This window comes from Limanda limanda, chromosome 7, assembly GCF_963576545.1.
Source record: "Limanda limanda chromosome 7, fLimLim1.1, whole genome shotgun sequence".
NCBI classification, from domain to species: domain Eukaryota; kingdom Metazoa; phylum Chordata; class Actinopteri; order Pleuronectiformes; family Pleuronectidae; genus Limanda; species Limanda limanda.
Window position 1 is genome coordinate 28407740 of NC_083642.1, and position 21834 is coordinate 28429573.

Genomic DNA, 21834 nt, shown 5'->3' on the forward strand with positions numbered 1-21834 from the left:
AGTTTCACACCAAGGAAAAACAGGGTTCCTTGTGGCTGCTTGAAGTGGCCCTGTAGAGTCCAATCACATGGACAGCTTTGCATTCTTAAGTTTCAGCCTGGTCTTGTTTTGATATCTGGCCCAACTGGGATGTTTAAGATCCCTGTTTCTGCCATATAAAGGTTCTGCTGAAGTCATACATAAAGAACCGTCCTTCGAACACACCATGTTAAAAGTGTGTAAGGCTAAAAGAACTCAAAAGCATTCAACCAAACCTTGTTCCCCTCACTGCTGCCTTGAATATGTTTGCAGTGCAGCCGGCTCCCCTCGGGCTCTCACTTACTGTAAAACCAATCCTATTTAATTATGACAGATTCCAGTGAGGAAAGAAGAGCAACTGCTACCCCCACATCCAAACATGCACAAACACACACATAACCGCAACATCCTGTCATTTGTTTTTCTTTCCTTTTTCTTCCCTTCCCATCGTGTTTCTTTTTCATTCGTTTTCCAGAAGCAAGGGACTTGGTTCTTCAGAGTGCCTGCTCTTGTTCTCTTGAGCTGCTTTCAGACATGCACTGGACTCCCCAGGTCCTTTGTATTTTCCCCGACGGAGGTGCATGCGTGAGCGCAAATGTCAGAGGGAGATGCTCCGCAGTTTCTACGGAATATAGCAGCCTAGTAGCAGCAGAGTTAATATGTCACTTCCTGTCTCTGTCTGCTCCACCTCTTGACTGATTTGATGCTGTTGTGAACGCGTCTGTGCAGAAAACCTCCTGCTGTGTTGTGCACGTGGGAAAGGCAGACTACGGGTAAACTCAGTAACCAATGAGAGGTCATGTCTGAAAACGGCTTTGGAGTTTTGTGCATGTGCATTGGAGAATAGATGACACATAGTGACACACATGCTGTAACCGACTGCGTATAGCTATCCATTCAGAGAGAACTAAAACCAAGATTGCAACAATACTGACCTGAAGTGTTTGACCTAAAGCTGCTCTTTGAATGACCCCAACTTTTAGTGGCCAGTGGCCTCCCTGTGATCCACATGTTTTTTTCTAAACTTCTCTTTGTTTTTTACGCCGTCTTCCCTTTGCACGTCTCTGTTGTGTCCTTGCCCACCCCCCACCAGTCAGATATCAGGGCCAGAATGCGGTCGAACAACAAACCCAAAGAGTGGCTATAAACTTCAGACTTGTTTATGGCATGGGTCTACTTGCTCACCTCGAGGTGAACTCCTGCAACAGACACCACTGTCCCCTCTTTTCGGGGCATACAGCAATGCGACCCCAACTTCACCCTGCTCAACCTGCCCTTTGGATGGGTTCAATTGAACTGTGGTCCTTGTACTCTTGTACAACTGCTTTCTACAGCAGTACCATTCCACCCTTCTTACACACCTTATTTCCCAGAATACCACTTACTACTAATTACTTATTACTGCATTCCTATTTAATTGACCTTTATACTCAAAATCCTGCTATATTATCGTGAAGAAGCCATCTGATTATTCTGTCTCTGCGTGATTACACTGATGCCTTTGCTTGATTATTTGCTTTAAGTAAAACAGTTATTTACAAAGCAGTCATATTACTCCCCCAGTGTTTGATTTTAGATAGCATGCCAATGTTCTAGAATCAGACGTATGATGTGAAACTTTCGTTCACCGATCCAGCTCTGTGACTACCTTTGATAATGGCTTAATGCTTGAACAACACCCCTCCATTTTGTGTTTGTACCTTTTATATAGCGTGGGAAGGAAGAAAAAGAAGGTAGCAGTTCTATATTAAATAAATTGAATGATGATCAAAATATGTAGAAATAAAAAAGAGTTATTAAAAATAATTAAATATAAGAGATTAAATGAAACTGCCAACTCTATTCAGTGTAAAACAGACATTTGATTTAATATCTAATTTTCACTTCTGCATACTTTAGACCTGAACATTTAACAGAGGCTTCACTGGGCAGTTCACCAGATAAAATCAACCCGTCATCCCGAAGTACACGTTGGTTGAATGTTTGCTAAATGTTACCAATGTTTAAAAATCCACAGCCATGGCCCACAGTTTAATATTGTTTGTCTCTGCCATTGATTGGTGGGGATTCAAGGTGTCTGTGGTTCTGTGGAGCTAAACAAAATCAAAACATCAAAACAATCAAAAAAATCTATTTTCTCCTTCCCCTTGGAGTTGCTAGAAAATGTATGGTAATTGTCTCAGCTCCTCTTACTCACTTAAAAGTGTGTCTGTTTGGGTTGGTGTGAGGTTAGCTGTTGAGATTTTAATCGGCTCACCGAGCCATCTGCTGCCATCGCCGGGCCACATATCTGTGGGATTAAAACCGAGGCTGCGCAGCACGTGAGATTTTCCTCATGCACATGCTTTATGACAAACACACTTATCCAGCCACATCAAAAACAAATGACATGTTCTATTGAGCAGATACTAACATGCGTCCACATGAATGAGTGCACACATGTTAAACAATGCAAGAGTGGAGAATGTGGGCCACTGCCACTTTCCCTGCAGCTCAGATTGCCAAACGAGTCTCCACCGCCCGCAGCTAAAGGCCCTGATTACCATTTTATTACAGCATGTCATTATTCTGATGCTATCAATGGAAATGAATTGGTCGACAATTGATTTACAATAACTGCCCACCCCCCCCTCTACGCTGGCCCTCAGGGAGCCTCTGGTGCTCATTGATTCATTCCTCCTGTCTTTTCTGTCTGGCTGGCTCTAACAAGGCTTTCACCTATCATTGGCTACCTTACCTCAACATGACAGAGGGTCTATTTACTTCTGGATTTCTGAGTCATCTGCTTCAGAAGCACAATATGGAGAAAACAATAATTATAATATCTCTGTAAGGTATAGGCCTTTCTGAAGAGAGATCATCAGGATATGTGAAGCTGGAGCTGGGAAATTAGCATGACCAGCAATGGCCACCATAAGCACCAATAGCAGAAAAGAGCATTGCATAGAGTCTTCACAAGTCCAATTGTCTATAAATAAATGTAATCCCAGACGGGAAAACCAAAGTGTTCACAAAAAAGATTTTGGTAACTGTTTTTAATTATTTTATTCTTTATCACTTTTATTGAAATTGACTCAAAATGAGTTGATTCAACAGGATATAATAAGCACAGAGACCATGTCGTTTTTTAAGAACATTAACATGCAAAAGTCAGAGTAGCCGCAATCTGGCTGAGCTGGCATGTTTTTCCTGTGTGCATGGATGACGCTAACAATTGTTCATTTCTATACTGGACGAAGAAGAAAAAAAATCTCCCAGCTGGCCACAGGGCAAGCTGAACATCATTAACACCAAGTGTCTGAAAGGTGTCAAAAGCATTCCCATCACAGCACAACTGGAGTGCTCACTAACAACCCAGCCCATCATGCCTCCTCTCCTAGAGAAAGGCAGCAGACACAGCCCGACAGACATTGAGATGTGACTTCAGTCCAGGCAGTACATGTGCAGTGGCAACCATTTTCCCTTACCTTCGTTGAGGGTGTCAAGAGGCTCAACAAAGCATCTCACCTCAGAAAAATGCATGTGACAGTTTCAGGATTTTGCTTGGGCAGTTTTCCCCATGAAATACCTTATGAATACAGCAGAGGATGATGCTCAGCATGCTCTCAGCCCTGTCCCCTGTGGGATAAATCTTTCATGTGTTAGCTGGAACTCCAGTCTGCTAGTTAATGACTTGTAATAGCCACGTATTCCTGGTGCAGTATTACAGGAACATGGTTGCTGTCTCTTTTCTTAAAGGTCCCCAAGCACCACTTGGCCTTAGTAGCACATGACCTAATGTCTCTTACTGAAACATTTTTCTTTTTTTTGCTTTGTATTTGCTGACTTCCTGTCTGACATGCTTATTTTGCTGGGCAAGTTCAACCCTTCTGTCTATTTGTGGTTTGAAAGGAGATGTAAAATGCTGCTGAAACAATGCATGCTCACATGCAATCTTTCCACTTGTGAGGAGAGCAGCAGTGATAATATGGACAAAACAAAATACACAAACCCTCTCATCACCATACCATAACACTGTCTGAGTGAAGGGAAACTAATCACCGGCCATGTTCAGGTGTATTCTCTAGACAAATATTGTAATTGCAAGAGTTTTGTACTTATGTCTGCTCGGATGATACCACAGAACATACTGTGATAGCTGGTTGTCACAGACAGGTCAGTGGCTGCCATTGTTCTCACAGCTGCTCGACTGTGCTCTAAATGGGATGGGAACTGGAAGAGCTGTCCAGGTGCTGGAGTAGCACTTCTGCCACTTTTAACATGGGTCTACAGACTAAACCTACAATACTTTTCACAGGTTTATTTTGGTGCTGATGAAAAGCCCTTGTTAAATAGTATTTTATGAACTTATCAGTTATCAAAGTTCCGTACAAATCTGTCACTTTTCTCTTTCATATCATGATGTGTTTTAATGAAAATTTAATAATGTGCAGCATTAGTTTACTCAGCATGGTGATTTCCACAAAATAGTGGTCAAGCTATAAGTGAATCCATCTATCCATCTGTCCATACATCCATATATCCATGCATACATACCTACATTCATACATACATACATACATACATACATACATACATACATACATACATACATACATACATACATACATACATACATACATACATACATACATACATACATACATACATACATACATACATACATACATACATACATACATACATACATACATACATACATACATACATAAATACATGGCAAAACTTGTCAAGGGTATCACTAACATTTTTGCACATGCGTCTGCAGACAGATTCATGAGCACAGGCATAGGGCGATGCCAATTCTCTCTAAATAGCCCAGCCCATAAACACTGCTACAAAGTGTGTGGACATTCTGTGAACAGGCTACTACACATCCCAATGAACAAGTTGTCTTAAGTATTCTGTTGATCTGGAGGAAGATCTCTAGGGTTATGACGAAAAAGGATCTTGATCAAGATTATTTCAAATTAGTTGAGTTTAAAGAAGGCGGTACAGTAAAGGTTCTCCTAAAAGGCAAGAAATACATCAACAGCTTTCAGTGTTTATAGTGAACTTCAAGGCAGTGTGTCCTATTGTCTTACACAACACACTTCATTCATTTCACCCCTATTCCCTTGTTTTTCCTCTTCTCTCTATATAATAACAGTTAAAGACCACAGATGGCATCAAAGCAGCATGTAAGAGCTTGTTTCTCCATGTTAGATGATGGGCTCAGCATGGTGCTTGTATTGACCCGCCATGTCTCCAAATGCATTAGTGTGACCATGCCCTGCCCACTTAATGCCCAACTACAACAAACACAGCCATCAGTAGATACAGCTGCTGTTTTGTGCAGCATATAGGGAGCTGCTGTCTGCTTGTAAAGACCCAGTGTGTTCAGGGGTTTGTCGAAAAAGCAGGCAGGCCCAGACAGCAGGGCCTGTCAGACGAGAGCCTGGTCTGGAGAGTGACAGTGGCTAGTCATGGTGTCTGAAACAGCTGACAGCTTGACCTAATCCTACCCCAGGGACAGGAAGGAAAAGGAGTGTAGCCTCTGCATTACTATCTGATCTCTGAAAGGCTAGTTGTTTTGTGTACAGCAAGGGGTTATCATTGGACAGCCAGTTGGAAGGTTAAAAGCTAAAGCATATTAGCCGAAATGTGCTAGTGATCTGTGACTGTCTACTTCTCAAAATATGTTCAAGAATAAAATGTACTGGATGTTAAAGAGAACTGTAGCTGCCATCTTCTCTAAATTGCATATTAGCAACAAAGATCAACAATCCAACCCTAGAGGGTATTACAAGCGGGTATACCTTTTGGTTTCCATTTGTTGCCCAAAATGCTTTGGGCTAATTCTTAGACTGTCACTGCAGCAGTCATACAGAGGCTGAAATGGAATGTGTTGGCTACAGTGCCAAAACATTTCCACTTCCAAAATTAGAAATAAGACAAATTTTTACCTCACCCAGTTGCCGTGTTTACTTTGAAGCACACGCTGTAAACACAGACACACATGGCTGAAGTGGGTAGTCTGACTCATTCATTATGGCCCAATGAGCTGTCTTGTTCACTGTGGCTCAGCACCCCTGCAGGTGCTCTGGTGGATTGGATGTGATTGGTTGTGGTTGAGATTATTAGATGGCCGTTACAGATTCACACCTTCTATTATCCTCTTAACCATCATATCACCTTGACTGTCTCAAGTGCTGGAGGCTTGTTTATGTTATCAGCAATTCATTTACAGCTACTGAGTCACAGCAGACCACTCTTTCAACACCCATGAGCCTTTTTATTTATATTGCGGCTGCATCCTAGAAGCTTTAACTGAAATGAGAATCACGTCTTACAAGGCCAGGTTGTAATTCAAATCCTTTGCACTACAGACACAGTTTATCCTATGCATGTTATACAGTTTATCTGAGGAAAAAATAGTATCTTTTATCAACATACATTTGCCTAAATATAGCATTATTTGCTTATTGTCAATGCAATCAAAACACAACACCAAGACATAAGTCTATCCTGTCAAACTTTACCTATATATCCATGATATTACTATTTCTTTATATATGCATCATTTAGTGGAAGAAGATTATAAAGGTTTATGGGGACATAATGGAATTTGTATTATTTATGATGCACTGTGGCTATGGTAAAACTGTGGTGGTGAACCTCATATGTCTGTATGCAGGGGAAATGCTCACTCCGGCTCAGCAGATAATGTCTCTAATGCCAGCAGCTTTTAAAGTCTCCCATGAGGCAGCATCTTTATCAACCCCTGCCCTCCTCCAGCTCTAGGTGTCAGTGAGATAGAGACATAGAGGGCAAGAGGGAGGGTTAGACGGTAATTGGTGGTCTGTCCTGGTCCCTGGTAGTGGAGGGCTCCAGGGATGAGGCTTTAGCAGGCGTAATGATGCCTGTAAGATGAGAGGGGATTTGACTGCAAGCCCTCACCCACCCTTAAATCCCCCTCATCGTCCTCTCTGACAGAAGGATCCAGGCACAGAAAATTGCCAGTGCACATGAGCACAAGGACACATGACACACTCAAAACATGGCTAAATATTATCAGCCCTTCCCGTTCCCCATTTTAGGAAGTCTACCAAGACTTTCTTCTTAAAGCAGTTAAGGTGAACGGGTCGTGAACATGAGCAAGGACCACATAAAAACCCTTCATGTCAGATTTCAACTTGTAACCGGACATAATTCCAGAGATCTTGAACCTGTCCCATACCTCTCAGATTAGTGGAAATGTCATGCAGGAGGAAAGTGTGTGTTCAAAGAATGTGAGGTAGGGAGGGTATCCCGGAGCACCCACTCATCTGTTTTGTTTGGGGTGTCTATATTAGTGGTTAAGAAGAGTTGAGAGTTTTCTTGAGGTGTTGGGATGTGATTTATCATTATGGAATGGGGCCTGTCTCTGCAGATTCCCTCTGCTGCTGTGAGCTCTTTGATGTGTAGGAGCGAGCGGGCTTGCTTCTTTTGGTGTGTTTGCATTTGTGTGTCAGTGTGCGTAGGTTAGTGTATACACCAATGTGTGTGTGTGTCTGCGTTTGCACAACACTCTTTGCTGGGATGTCACATGTTAAGGCATCTGCTGCAGTGCAGGCTGGACTGGGGTACGCGAAATGCCTGCTGGTATGTCAGTGCCCCATAAGTAATACTTAGAAATCAGACTGCCAGTTTGTGTGTATGTGTGTGTGCATGTACGTCCTCTCTCTCCATGCCAGCTGGCAGCAGCATCCATGCCCACACACCCCCTCCAGTGCTATTTATGTATTTGCTCAGCCATGCGACTTAACCCTTTCACAAGCAACCTCAACCTTAGGGCACGTAACACTCCAAGCAGAAATATGCCCTATGCCCTGCATTCCCCGCTTCCTGCACACATACATGCATGCATCCTTCACACACACACACACACATGCTTGCAAGCCTGCATTTGGCACACACACACACACACACACACACACACACACACACACACACACACACACACACACACACACACACACACACACACACACACACACACACACACACACACACACACACACACACACACACACACACACACACACACACACACACACACACTACTCCCCTTGTTACCCATAATTCACATCTGGCCTCCTTTGAAACGAGGCAGTTTTTTGCACCAATGCAAAGAAAGGAGCCATCAGCAGATCTTTCCTTACTCGGGCCTCCCTACAACCTTTTTCTGTGCAAAAAGTAAACGTAGGAATTTTCTTCTTCCCTGCACTGCTCTACAGCTAATCACAGCCTCTGTCAATCAAGCCAAATCCTGAAAATAGTTAGATTCTATAAACGTATGAAATCCATAAATTTGGAACTACAGGCCTTTGATTTGTTTACAGTTTTTTCCTATCGTTTTCGGTCATGTACCCATACTATGGTCACTTTTCCCTATCACTTAACACAGTGGGCTTTAGAGACACACACCTCTGCATATCTGTTAACCTTTGGTGCAAAATGCACTACAACAACCACACCACAAACAATGCTGCCATAACTTAACACATGTTTCCTCTCAGAACACTATGACCTAAAAAACAGTAACATCTTGAAGCATTGCCAATTGCATATATAAAATGTTGCTGTGTCCTCCAGTTTGGCATAGATTTCCTGTAGTGTTGCATTGAAAAAAAGAGAAAAAACACAGACAAACACTTCTTTGGACTACAGTTATAAAGTTTGTAATATTACAGTATGACAATCCAAGCCAAGTATCTGCTGACAGTGTTCATATGTCGGTTTACCTCCCACAAAAGATGTCACAATTGAGTGTGGTAAATGTACTGTAATTGTAAATACAGTAAATACTGTAAGTGTTTTATGAGAAACTGAGAATAACAATTTTCAGTTTTTGTAATGCAAATTACATACAGTAAGTACGTAATATATGATCCAGAAACAAATCACAAACACAACAGTTTTTTTCACTGTGCTTTACTTGTTGGAGATTTTGTCACAGTGCAAGTGTTACACAAAACAGAAAATACATTACAAAGTCAAAAAATGTGTTCTAACAAAAAATGCAATGCACAAAACCTGCACATACTGTATATTACAGTAGCCCAACAGTGGCGCAGAATTGGGCTAATCCCTCCTATCCTCCGCATTTGGCAACAAATGCCAAAGAAGGCCCTTTTTCAACGAGGCACAAATTACATGTAAAACACCTGAGTAGGTCTTTAGCTGAGTAGGTCATTAGCTGAAATGACCACCAGGTGTTTTGCATTGCTTATCCTCTGTGTTTTGTACAGATCATTGTATGTAGTGTTGCTTTTACGTAAAAAAAGTAATTCAGTGCCAATTCACCAAGAACTATGGTGCACAGGGGGAAAAAAATCTAAATTACTGTAAAATAAAATAAATAAACTATAAACTCAATATTTTTTCTTATTCAAACATGTAACTTCATTTGTCTGTCCAAATGCAGCATCTTTCCATCTACAGTGATCTAAATTACTGATAAGTTAGGTTTTGAACAGAAAGTTCACTGTTTTGAACAGAGTATCTAAACATTGGTAAAATATGCTGTAGTTCCACAGCGTTTTGCCGGTAGTGAACATTGACTGGGGCAGGTATCCATGAAATTTGGAAGAAGGCGTCATTGCCAGCATTTGTATCTTAGCATAGGGGCAAGTAACCACAGTTTGGTTCACATGGTCTACTGGTATGCTCACTGTGTGAAGTGTTTAGGGAATGTGAACATGGTTTAGGTAAATTGCCTAAAACGATAGGAAAAAACTGTAATACCATAAGCAGAGATAGTGTATGGCTGGAGAAAATCATGTTTGTCAGCACCACTTAGTATAAGGGCTTAGTTTGTATATGTAATATTATGAATTATTAGGCATTTAGCCGTCTTTAAATGAGATTTGACATATATTCTAAAGTGCAGGCATACACACACATACACATACACAGCCAGATCAATGGAAAATGTCCATTAGAAAAATGGAGCCAATTGAGTTATCCTGCTTTTAGATGACTCTAAAACATTTGTGTTCTAAGATCATGAATGGAACATTACATTCTTTTCCATTCCATTTAAAGACTGATCTGTTTTGAAAGCAAAGCTATAGACATGCTTTTAAAACTGCATGATAAATGATAAAACCAAATACGTCAACATGTTATGTTAATTTTGCTGACAGTCCACTTAAATCAGGGTAAATATAAGAGGAAAGGCAGAAACATTTAAAATCTGTGTGAAAATTAGAGCGCAGGTCATAAATCATCCGTACAATGTTTTTTCTCTTCTGCTAATAATACATTTGTGTTTGTGCATAGGTTGACAACTTTTTGGGTCTGTAATTAGAAACACCACATTGAACCAATACCACTAGAGCCCAACAAATAAATGATCCAGATGATTATGGCAGAAATTAGGTGTATTATATGTATGTCAGCTAATGAGAACAAAGAAGGTGCAGTGCAATATGGTCTTACAGTTTATTCCCAAGATATAGCTTTAATGTACACATATAAGGCACAATTTAGGAAAATATGGATTTCCATCAATTGTCACACTTAAATATTGTTATTGGCCTCAAAAATCCCATGCTACAGAAAAATGCCAAATTTAGAGACATGGCACATTTCCGGCAACATAGAATTGATATTGATCTCTGACCTTTCACATATTGCACACACACTGCATTATGCACCTCCAGTGTATCAGTATAACTTGTTAATATTAGTATTTGATCAGTCTAAAAACTGCAAAAGGCAAAAAAACGGGTGGAAAAGGAAAAGCATGGAAAAGTCCAGCTGTATTTACTTACCCCCACCCCACGTTTTCCATTTTACGTTTCTAAGCTTTCCGTCTCCTCGGTGGGCCGATCCCTGGCTGTGTCTGGCTGAGGAGAACTAGTCTTTCACCATTCCCACGGAAAGGGTTGCCAAAGCAAATTTGGCGAGAGGAAATGGAGACCCTGCTCCCTTCCCAAACCTCCCAATCTCTTCCTTTTCCTTCTCTTTCTCTCTGTGTGTGTATTCATCGCTGTGCAGCATGGCCTCTAGGCAGCAGTGGGAAGGCTTGCGGTGCAAGCAGAGTCATTTGTTGCCTTCCCTCCATACTTTTACTCATACTCTGCTTTTCCATTGCATATTACTGTCGTCAAGTAAAACCTTTGGCGCTATCCACATTGGAATTTCACTTGTGAAAATTATGTGGCTAATGGGCCCATTTGAGATCCATTAGACAAACTTGTTTTAGCCGAGCTAAAAATCAAGGCTGCTTGTCTTTATTTCCTTGTGGATAAGCAGTCATTTGATGTGAGAAATCCTCTGTTTGTGTGTCTGACTGATGCTCTCTGTTTAGACTTGATCACCTACCACAAACACTTTATTCTTCTCTAGTTTCTGTTCCATTTCCTTCATTTCTATCCTCTTCTTTGCTTCACTGCCCATCCCTCTGTTTTTACTCATGTATTTAGGAATGGACTCTCATTTCCTTTTGGGACTATGAGATTAATTTAGCCTCCTTTCCCCTCAGTTGTGACGACAGTAAACTAGCTAAGCATAGAACGTAGAGTAGCATAGCTGGGATAGCTAGCATAGCTCCTTACCGAGGTCTTATGGTGATATGGTAATGGTGAGTGCTAAGCTAATTTAGCATTACCTTCACCCTTTTTGGTAAATGTGAACTGTCAAATTTTGGGGTATTTGAGAATTTGGGAGTACACAGCATGTTATAGTGCAGGATTCACCATAGCAAACGGGCCTTTATGAATTTAAAATTGGTGCTGTGAAATTACATCATTACCAGAAGTATTTTATCCAAAACATGATGCGTAAATAAAGGAGACAAACCCTCACTATTCACCATTATTAAAAGAGACTGCTATAACATGAAGCAAGTTAAGTACACAATACATATTTCATTCTTAGTTAGCAGTTGATGTAAGGATATTTTCTTCAACACTTTGACTTACTCAAAGACATATTTGATTGCAAATTGAAAGGTTATGTTTTGTGGCAGATGCTTTTGGTTCATTTTCAGTTGTTACAAGTGTAACCTTTAGTCCAGCTGGTGACAGCTGCTCTGGGAGGCTTCTCCTCTGTTTTGTCTACTAGCTCCTCGGGACTCTTCCTGGAAGTGAAGACCACACGAACAACAGCAGACCTGCTGCCATAGAATGTACCGGGGAATGTAAATGCTGATATATAAGGAACTAAAATTGAATTTGTAGTGTTATACTCTCTGTCCAGTAAACTGCTGGGAGGTGACACGAGAGCAAGAGTATTTTGTCTGAGAAGCGGTGGCAATACATGCTGTTTTGGAAAAGCACTGAAAAAAATTCTTTTTTTAAGTAGCAGAGGAATGTAAGAGAAGCTTGCCTGCTAATGGGATAAGATATATGTAATGTGAAGGAGAGGTGGTACAGCCAGGTACTGCTGGGGCCTCCTCTCTTTTAACAGCCACCTGACAATCTGAACATCTTCCATTTTCTGCGCACACACTCATGCATAAAGTCCTGTGCATTTGCCTGGAATGTGCCGAACACTGTTCCCAACAAGTTAATACTTGCTTGTTATTTTTCCATACTCAAAGTGAATAAATATAGTTAAAAAATAGTTACTTATGTGCTGAGCATAGGAAAATTACTCATCATTAAATCAAAGTGAATATTAGATGAGGTCATTTCAAGTGTAGTCAGCAAACCAGTTATTCTTGAAGTCGGAACTCTGCCTCAGCAAGACCGACAACTGTAGACTCCTGAATAATAACATTAATTTTGTCAAAGCGCAGTGTAGTGCTGCAATTGCTTGGCTGTAACTATGTAAAGTGTTTTTGCTATTTACTTGTCTGAAGACAGAAGCCCCATTGTTCTCTGTGACTCCTCAGCCAAGGAGGCGATGGTAGGATGAACTAGTTGCCAAAATTGGAGCTGTGCGTGTGTGTAACCCACAAACGCACAGACAAGGAATCTCACTCCAGTGAGCAGCCACGGTGCTCACTGTATTTTTATCCTGCTCACACACAGTCACATTCATACAGACAAACTTACAAGTCATTCCGACTGAGGAATTAGCATAGACAGGTGGTGAAAGTTCAACTCTCCGGACAAAACGTGTCACCTTTCCAACACTGCCCAAAGCAATTCAGCAGATATAAAAACTGCTGAAGCCTCAGAGGGAAACTAAAATCAAATAAGTTTGCTTGCTCAAAGGCCAACAGCATCCCTGCTCACTCTTTTTATTTTGTTTGCATAAACAGTGGGCCGACATGTTGTCTGACACCTGTTTGTTTCCCAGCAGATGTGGAGTTTTTGTGGCTGTTTTGTTTGAGGTGAGCTAAGCTCTCACTTCGCCTCCAGGAAGGGCCCCACCCTTTCCACCAACATGGGCCCCTTAGTAAGACATGCAGGGAGGCCAAAGTCAGGTCACAGGCAGGGTGCGGCTCCGGAGTACAGAAAGAGTCAAGAAAACAGGTTGTTTGCCCTTTCATCTTGAACCAGTACTGGGGGATGTTGGGTAAGGCAACCTGTTTAGCACCATACACCTACAAGCTGACAGCCATGTGGTCTTGACACTGAGTCACATTATGCGGTCAAAGCAGACATGATTTCTGGCAACCGTGACAAGTGGTATTTTCAAGAATATCAAAGGTATAGTCAGCACAGGAGAAAGTTTTTCAACAGTTTAATATTGCACTAGATATGAAAGGCTTGTTACATTTATAAGGTATTTATTTTTTTCTAAAACAAACGTCCCTTATTACTGCCTAGGAAGTTCCTGTTTGTCGTTACATTCTCATGGCAAGGTTTTGGAACAGCCTTCTGGTTCCATGGCATTTTTTACCCAAACTTCTTGATGTCTGTGTCTTATTTTGCTTGATTTGTTTCTCTGTGACTTGAGTCTTGCTTGTTTGTAGAGGACATCCAGTTATCTATGGCACAGGAAACACACTCAGACAGACAAGATGAATAGAATGGAAAACAAGAGAAGGTATATTGGCAGAAATAAATAGGCATGGGTGAGAGGGGCGTTGGGGGTGGGCATAAATGAAAATGACAGATACTATCAAGAGGCAGATTATGCGTTACCTAATGACAGGCTGTCTGTCAGAGTGTCTCCATTCAAAGCCGCTAGGATTTGGTGGCATTTTGTTGGTGACACTCCTGTTTTCAACACGGTAAGATGTCTAACATCAACTGTCCCTGAGGCAAGTTTCACCTCAGCCTGGAGCTTATTCCCCCAGATCAAATTGTCATAAGACTGTGATTTTATAAAGCACAAACTCCCTCGCACAACCTCTCCAGCAGAGATAGAACTGAATAACCTTAATTACTAATGAAGTCAGACTGATCAGATTCCTTTTTGGGGTGTTTGACATAGATGTCTGATGTTTTGTTGGTGGCCTTTTTTCCAATCTGCCATTTATGCCTCCACCAATTTCTTGGATGATGTTTGTTCAGCAGAGTAAAACCTTTCAATGGACTCTCTTTACTGACTCACTTGTAGCCCCCTGCCTCTTCAGTTCACCAGCTCACATAATCAACCCTCCTGATTTGTTCAAAAAGGTACATCAGAATAAAGAACCCAGTGTAACAAGCTGTGCTTCCCCATAGAGGGACCACTTGGCAACTGACAGAGTGTTTCACAATGTTCACAACTTGAAGAGAAAAAATATATTTGAACTATACCTAAGGTCAACATAGTGAAGGTGCAACAAAGTTTCACTTCCCGTATATCTGACAGTTATGTAAGTTTTCTTTATACTGCATGTAACCATACATTCCTCATCAGATTGGATTTAATATGGATATATTGCTTAGAGGTCTTATACAAATCGATTTGAAGGTCCTTAGCATGGAATACATGTGGGAAACATTTATAAATCAACCTTTATTTCCTTCATAAATGTCCACATGCAGAGGGATTACAGCACTGACTGATAAAGAACGTTTGAAAAAGAGGGCAGCAAAGATGGTTTTGCAAAGAGGTAGAACTTCTTTGCTGCATATTGTTAAAAGACAGTGATGTTCATGGTGTTTTTGTCTGGCTGTGACAAACAGCAGTGGCCTGCAGACAGAGGAAGTGTTCTGAAACTGTGAGGGTTTCAAAAGGCACAGACAGTCTTCAGCCGAGAAGACTGTTATCACCCCACCCATCCTGTCGCAGCCACACATACACACAGAGCCACACTAACATACGTGCACACCCACTTCCACTTGCCCTGACACGTGCTCACACATGGGCCCCGGCGTGAGGCCCCGTCTATGGCCGCTGAGACAAGCCCGCCACTCTCACAGTTTCCACACCATCGGGGATTTGTGAGTTTCTCATGCAGCGTGTAGTCCTTAATGCCATGTGTGAAATTAAGGTTGTATATCAGCATTTGACGGATATGTGCTTCAAAGGTCCAGCACTGATATTTTTTGCCATATTATTCAAAAAATGCTCTCCCACAGAGCACAGCAACTTTTAACTGGAAGCAGGGATGAGAACCATAAAATGTTATCTGACTTTTAATAAAAGGCCAATGGCAACCTCCCAGACTGCAGTGTAATACCACAGCGTAGATATTATTAAGTGTCATGTTGGCACTGGGAAATGTTGGCACTGAGTACGTAGACACGCAGTCTGAGCACGTCTGACACACACCTCACCTAATCGGAAGGCCTTATCTTAGAAGTGTGACATCCTGTCTATGCTGTGTAATCCACCCTGGATCGTGAGGAGGTGGGATGCGTTGTCACACAGACATTTTTTGTGTGTCTTTGAAGTTAGCCCGGCTCTTTCTGTTAGTCAGAGGCTTTTCAGGAGAGCCCTGTCAAGTTGCCATGAATAGTGTCTCACTCACCCCTCTTTCAGGGTCTGAGTGTGTATGCATGTACACGTGTGTCTATTGGTTTCCTGTCACACGCCGTCTGCCACAGTCCCCCTTTGGACACTGTTTAATCCCAGGGACCCATATAGGAATATCACACAATGGGATCATTTTAAGTGAATCAAATTATAGTGAAATTTAACCAGTGCTCATTTTTGCACTAGATCCCTTGAACCCAGCCCATGGGACCCTAAGCACCAGTGCCACAGACATCAGAGGGGTGCTTTTAAAAATTAGGAATTCCCACCCCGGCTGTCTTTTTGCCTCATGTCTCACAGTCCCTCTGTTCAGTAATCGAGACATGCAGATTTCTCACTCCCTGAACCCTCCCCCTGCCCCCCACCCACCACCACCACCACCCCCCCGTGCTCAGCCTGTAGCCTCAGCTGCCAATTCTGTTGACCTCCGACGCTCTCTATGGCCAACATTACCGGGGCCGGATCTCACCCTGATGGAGAGCCGCGGCGTTGGCAACTGGTAATCCACGAGACAAGGACTGGCACGTGGCATAGACAGTCTGCCCTGAGGCAGCGCTCTGTGTGTATGTGTGTGTATGTGTGAGTTCTGGGCCGAACTGCAGGGACTAGTCTCTTGCCTCTAACCCTGCTTTGCTGCCCTGCTATATAGGACATATCTCTTTATGTTAATAAAGCACACAGACCTACCAAGCACAGCCAGGTCTCCTCTGTACAATGGTGGGAGTATATGCTGCAAGACAAACTGACAAAGAAATTGAATTTAAAAGCAAAAATGATTACTATTATTGATCCTTTCAGTTTTAGCACGATCTGTCTTGGAATCCTTTGTGACTCGGAACACCTTTACTTTGATTTTAGACATGCATGCTCTGTTCAATCAGAAATGTGTGTGTGTGTGTGTGTGTGTGTGTGTGTGTGCGTGTTTGTGTGTGTGTGTGTGTGTGTGTGTGTGTGTGTGTGTGTGTGTGGCAGCTAGTGACAGCCACAGCTTGGGGAGGCTGAGGTCATAGCCACAAAGCCAGCCAGAAGGGAGGTAGAGAAACAAACCCTTACTTGTCTGCATGTATGGGTGTATCTGTGTATGATAGACACACACACACACACACACACACACAGAGACAGACAGACACTGCCCCAGTCACCTCTTGCCTCCTCTCTTGGCTGCCCATGAGCAAACATGATGTATGTGTGCGTGTGTGTGTGTGTGTGTACGTGCGTGTGTGTGTGTGCAACTTAGTAACCCTGAAACAACTTCCCAAGCCTCAGACAGACACACAAATACACACAAAGTCAACACCACACCTAAATTTAAACACAGTCACACTTCCAGCTATCAGACACCTCCATTGGCACTCCCCTATCAGGCATCCACACACACACACACACACACACACACACACACACACACACAGCCATTGGTCTGTCTGGCACTATTGGGTGCATTTTTTGTTCACTGACGCTGACAGCCCTTGCCAACTGGGCAACCTGTGGTGTGTCATATCAGATGGGAAAACCTATTGACCTGAATGTGTTTACACAATCTAACTGTTTGACATAGTAGAGATTTGGTTTGATTTATGATTGCAGAATTTTGACTGAAGGGAATATGACTTGACTTCGCTTGTATTAGCTGACCTGCAATTTTGAAACTTAAAACAAATGTTCTTTGTCTCTTACAGCCATCTGATCTCATCCCGATCAAAAGGTCCAAACTTGAAGATTTCCCATCGCAATCCCCTCTGGCCGACAAAGAGAAGCAGCTCGACTGGCTACAATCCCTGTCCGCCTCAACTAAGGTGGGTGTTGCTAAGCTCAGAACAGAGATCCTGGTGATGATAATGATGTATAGTGCATCAGATGATATGTCGTGTAATATTATACAGAAGTTTTCAGATGAGGGTAGTGCTTAAATTTAGATTTGGCAAGCTGTGCTAACAGAGGGGGGTAACTGTAGATGCCACGAGCTGCACAGATTCGCTTACTGAGATGGAGCAAAGTTTGAGAGAGCAGTGAAAGAGAATATTACCCCAAAATAAAGATGGATGTCCAATGTGAAGATCAATAATCTCATAAAAAGTGTCTACCCTGCAGACTGTATTCAACATTAATCTTTCTACTGACCCCTCTCCAGTCACCAAACACATCTTACTCTATAGAAAGACCACAATGATGACAGGCCCATTCACATCCTGTTAATCAAGGGACTTTTGACTAGATTAAAACCACATTAGGACAACTGCAATATTCATATCAAGCCCTGGAATATTCGACTGTTGGATGCCCCATAATTTTTATGTGAACCCCAACTCTGTGGAACCATACCCAAGGTCAAAGAGAGGTCAACAGTGACAGGTCTTCGAAAGGACCTTCACATTTGCCCTAATCTCAATAATCAGATAATTTCATCACTGTTTGTTTTTTGTGTGGAGGCTTGTTCAACTTGTTATAAAAGAAACCAGTCGGACTGTAAACAGTGAATGACAAACAAAAGAGACTTGGCCCGGATGTCCACTGTCTACACTTGAAGCCACAAAATATTAGCCATTGCCCCACAGGCTAATTCGTCATCATACGATAGCCAAGATTGCATTGTCTCAGAAGCAAACTGAATTTCATTGTGGATCCACAATTTTACACTGAAATACAACATTTAAATGTGAGAGGCTGACCCTACACTAGGGCTGGGTATCAACCCGCAGTAGTTAATACCCTGGAATGTGTCATGTATCATGGAAACCATCACATACTAGGTTTTAGCAGTGAAAACCTCTCAACATTCATATTCTTGTTCACTTATTCTTTGACCAGATGTTTTCCTGATTTCAATCAAACCCAATTGTAATAATGTAATATTTAATAATAATATGTAATAGAAAATGAAAATTCACTTGTTATCTACTCACCCCTATTCCGATGGAGGGGTGGGTGACGTGTTTGAGAGCACAAAACCCTTCTCAGGGGTAAACAGCGTTGCAGCAGAAATTGAACAACTGTCACTAAGCGTTCTGGTTGCAGTTTTACAAAAAGTGATTTAGTTATGGCTTGTGATTTAAAGTACCTTTTTCTTGTTTTTTTCAGGGGCTTAACTGCATCCAGCCCAGACAGAGACCATCAGCTTTCAGGCCCTGGTCCCCCCACATCTCTGCTGATAAGGACCCTACCAATCACCCCCTGGCCCTGCTGAGAGACAGGTGAGTCCAGCAAAGGACAGCCAGATCAAAAACAGAAGACACTTTCCCCAAACAGCACTTAACTTCGACTAGAAATTGAATAAATCAGAAACCGGGAAATATCTGAACGCTAAGAGGAGCTTTAACTACAAGAAGTGGTAGCCATTTGTTGAGCTGGATCTGGTGAGCTCCCAGCATACTCCCTCACTTGTCTGGGTGGGCTGGTTTCACAGAGGTCAAGTCTGACTGTACCACAGCTTCCCACACGATACCATTCAAACACATTTGACACACACTCATAATGTGGACACCCACTTGCCATGGTGCTGCCAGTACAGGCAGCATCATATCAGAGTTGATCTGGACCAGTGTCTCATGAAGTGGGAGGAAACAGCTACAGGCACTTCATTTGAACGTTTCTCTACCCTGGTTTGCAGAGGCTGGACCTTGCAATGTGGTTGAGGTTTTATTGACTTGGATGTATAGTTCTACTCTTGTTAATGAATTGATTTTGATTTGGTTTATTACATTGAAACATAATAATACATACAATTAAATTGTGTCATTTTCTCTTAGCTTCTACAACTACAAGAGTCTGGAGAATGGTGTGGCCCCCAATGTCGCCCTCACACCACAACCCCTGAGTAAGGTGGGTCCCGTGTCCCCATCATTACCCAGCACCTCCCATCCAAGTGGAGGTGAACCCCCAGGTGAAGGAGCCAACTCAAGGCCCCGAAAGAGAAGAGCCACAGAGGAGCTCCAGCCACCAGTGACTGAGGCCCCCTGCCCGCCTTCCTTCACTGCCAGCAAGCCACCACCACCTCAGGATGACAAAGACTCTGAGGTGGAGATTGAAGTGGAGAGCCGGGACGAGTGTAAGTTAATTAATCTTTACCAGCTACGTGACATGTAAAGATAATTTGTAACAAGGCTGGACTGGCCAGCACAATGTTGTCAGATTTAACAAGATCAACTTAGTCTTCACAGCTAGAGAGCTGACAGCTCATTTCCAATAGCAGCACATTTTAGTTTGTCCACTAACCTCACCCTCTCTCTCCTCCCTGATCTCTCCCACCAGTCACTTCGTCCCTGTCCTCCCTGTCGTCACCATCTTTCACCTCATCCAGCAGCTCAGCCAAGGACTTGAGCTCACCATGCGCCCAAGGGCCAATTTGCACTGTCACGTCAGCCGAGGGCACTACCCCTACAGCTGCTGCACCCATTGCACCCCTTGCAGCCCCCGTGACCCCTCCAGAGCTGGGGCTGGAGTCAGAGCTGGAGAGCCTAAGGCAGGCGCTGGACAGCGGACTGGACTCTAAAGAGTCAAAGGAGAAGTTTCTGCATGAGATTGTGAAGATGAGGGTGAAGCAGGAGGAGAAGCTCGGATCGGCCTTGCAGGCCAAACGCAGCCTCCAGCAGGTAAAGTTTCATTCGTACATCTTTAAAAAGGAGTTTGACTTGAAAGAATAACTCTGTGCTGTCAAATGAGAACATTGATTTCAGAGTGTTGAGTGCCGATCAAGGTCTGAGGAGTTGTTGGTCCTGGTCGGCAGAAACACCTGAAGTAGAGAGAAACTGTTGCTTAGCTAACACATAGATCTGTAGACTTAGACATAGACTTTGCCTAACTTTGTCACTGACCTGAGATTTGAATGGAAATATGTTTAAATCATACAATGTTGAGACTTTTTAACTTAACATTTAACCCTTTTTTTAAATTGTAAAATTGGAACAGATTTGGCTTCTGGAAAAAGATTTAAATAATATTAATTCAGAAGGAGTCGCATCTTGACAAACACTATTTGAGTTGACCTGAACATATTTCACTCACACTTGCCAATGGAAGATTTTAAAACAGTTCGACCAAAGACAATGTAAAAGGCATGTTGAATGTATTTCCAATTATCATACCACAGGTATAGGAGCTGCTTCAACCTGACTAACCTCCCTGTCATTCAAGGCCACCAATTAGTCACATGTGTCAGTGTAACTCTATGTAGAAGTTGTGATTATCTGTTTGGTAAATAATAGAAAAGAACACTTATACAAACTGTGACTCATACACGTTTCCTATGTTGCCAATAGCAACAGCCTATTATCAGTGTACAGTCATCTTTATTCAGTTCTACAACCCCAGTGATTAAATGTCACTATTGTCCCACTTATATGCTATAGTTACATAGTATAGGATTTAACTGTAGTCAATGCACCATGATGTGTGTCACTATTGACTGAGAGAATGAGATTTCACAGCCTCAGCATTCAATGACAACTCATACAATCCTTTAGCCTCCCCTAACTTTTTAGAAATCAAGTCAACAGAAACTTTTCAAAGTTGGCAAACTGAGGAAATGACTTGAGCTCAGACATCAAAATGCAGAAGTAGAGTCTTTATCACAGTCCGCTAAGCTTAGCATGAGTTGGCAAGTGATAACAACGACAGCGGATGTTGCTGCAAAGGGAAAAAGCCAGACTTCCATTTCTTTTTTTGGTCTTGGACTGAGAACAAGAAAGTGCAGACGAAGGAGTTTGTGTGGGGGCAAGAAAAGGGACTCCAGCGCGACGGCATTCCACTTTCACTTTCCGTCCGTGCTGAGAGGAGCTGTGCAGAAGCAAGGCGATTCCAACCAACCAAAAGTTATATCAATGGGGTCTTACTTTAAAAGAAGTCACTGGTATAATTCCTGCTCTACTACTCTACTAAGATTAACTAACTCTAACCCTGTTGGTATTCATAGAGTTCTTATGTAAAGCCTCTGCAGAGTATTGGGTGTGATGGGGATTGTTTCTTTTCACTCTTTTTGTGAGAACTAAC

General features: G+C 42.3%; 1 protein-coding gene across 1 annotated transcript in view; it reads left to right on the forward strand.

Moving 5' to 3' along the window:
- Window positions 1-21834, forward strand: part of skia (v-ski avian sarcoma viral oncogene homolog a) — a 72513-nt gene that overhangs the window by 45421 nt on the left and 5258 nt on the right. The window contains exons 2-5 of the mRNA XM_061075524.1: window positions 17529-17645; window positions 18928-19040; window positions 19596-19894; window positions 20098-20438. Coding sequence (XP_060931507.1) covers window positions 17529-17645; window positions 18928-19040; window positions 19596-19894; window positions 20098-20438 — 870 coding nt within the window. The remainder of the gene's footprint in view (window positions 1-17528; window positions 17646-18927; window positions 19041-19595; window positions 19895-20097; window positions 20439-21834) is intronic.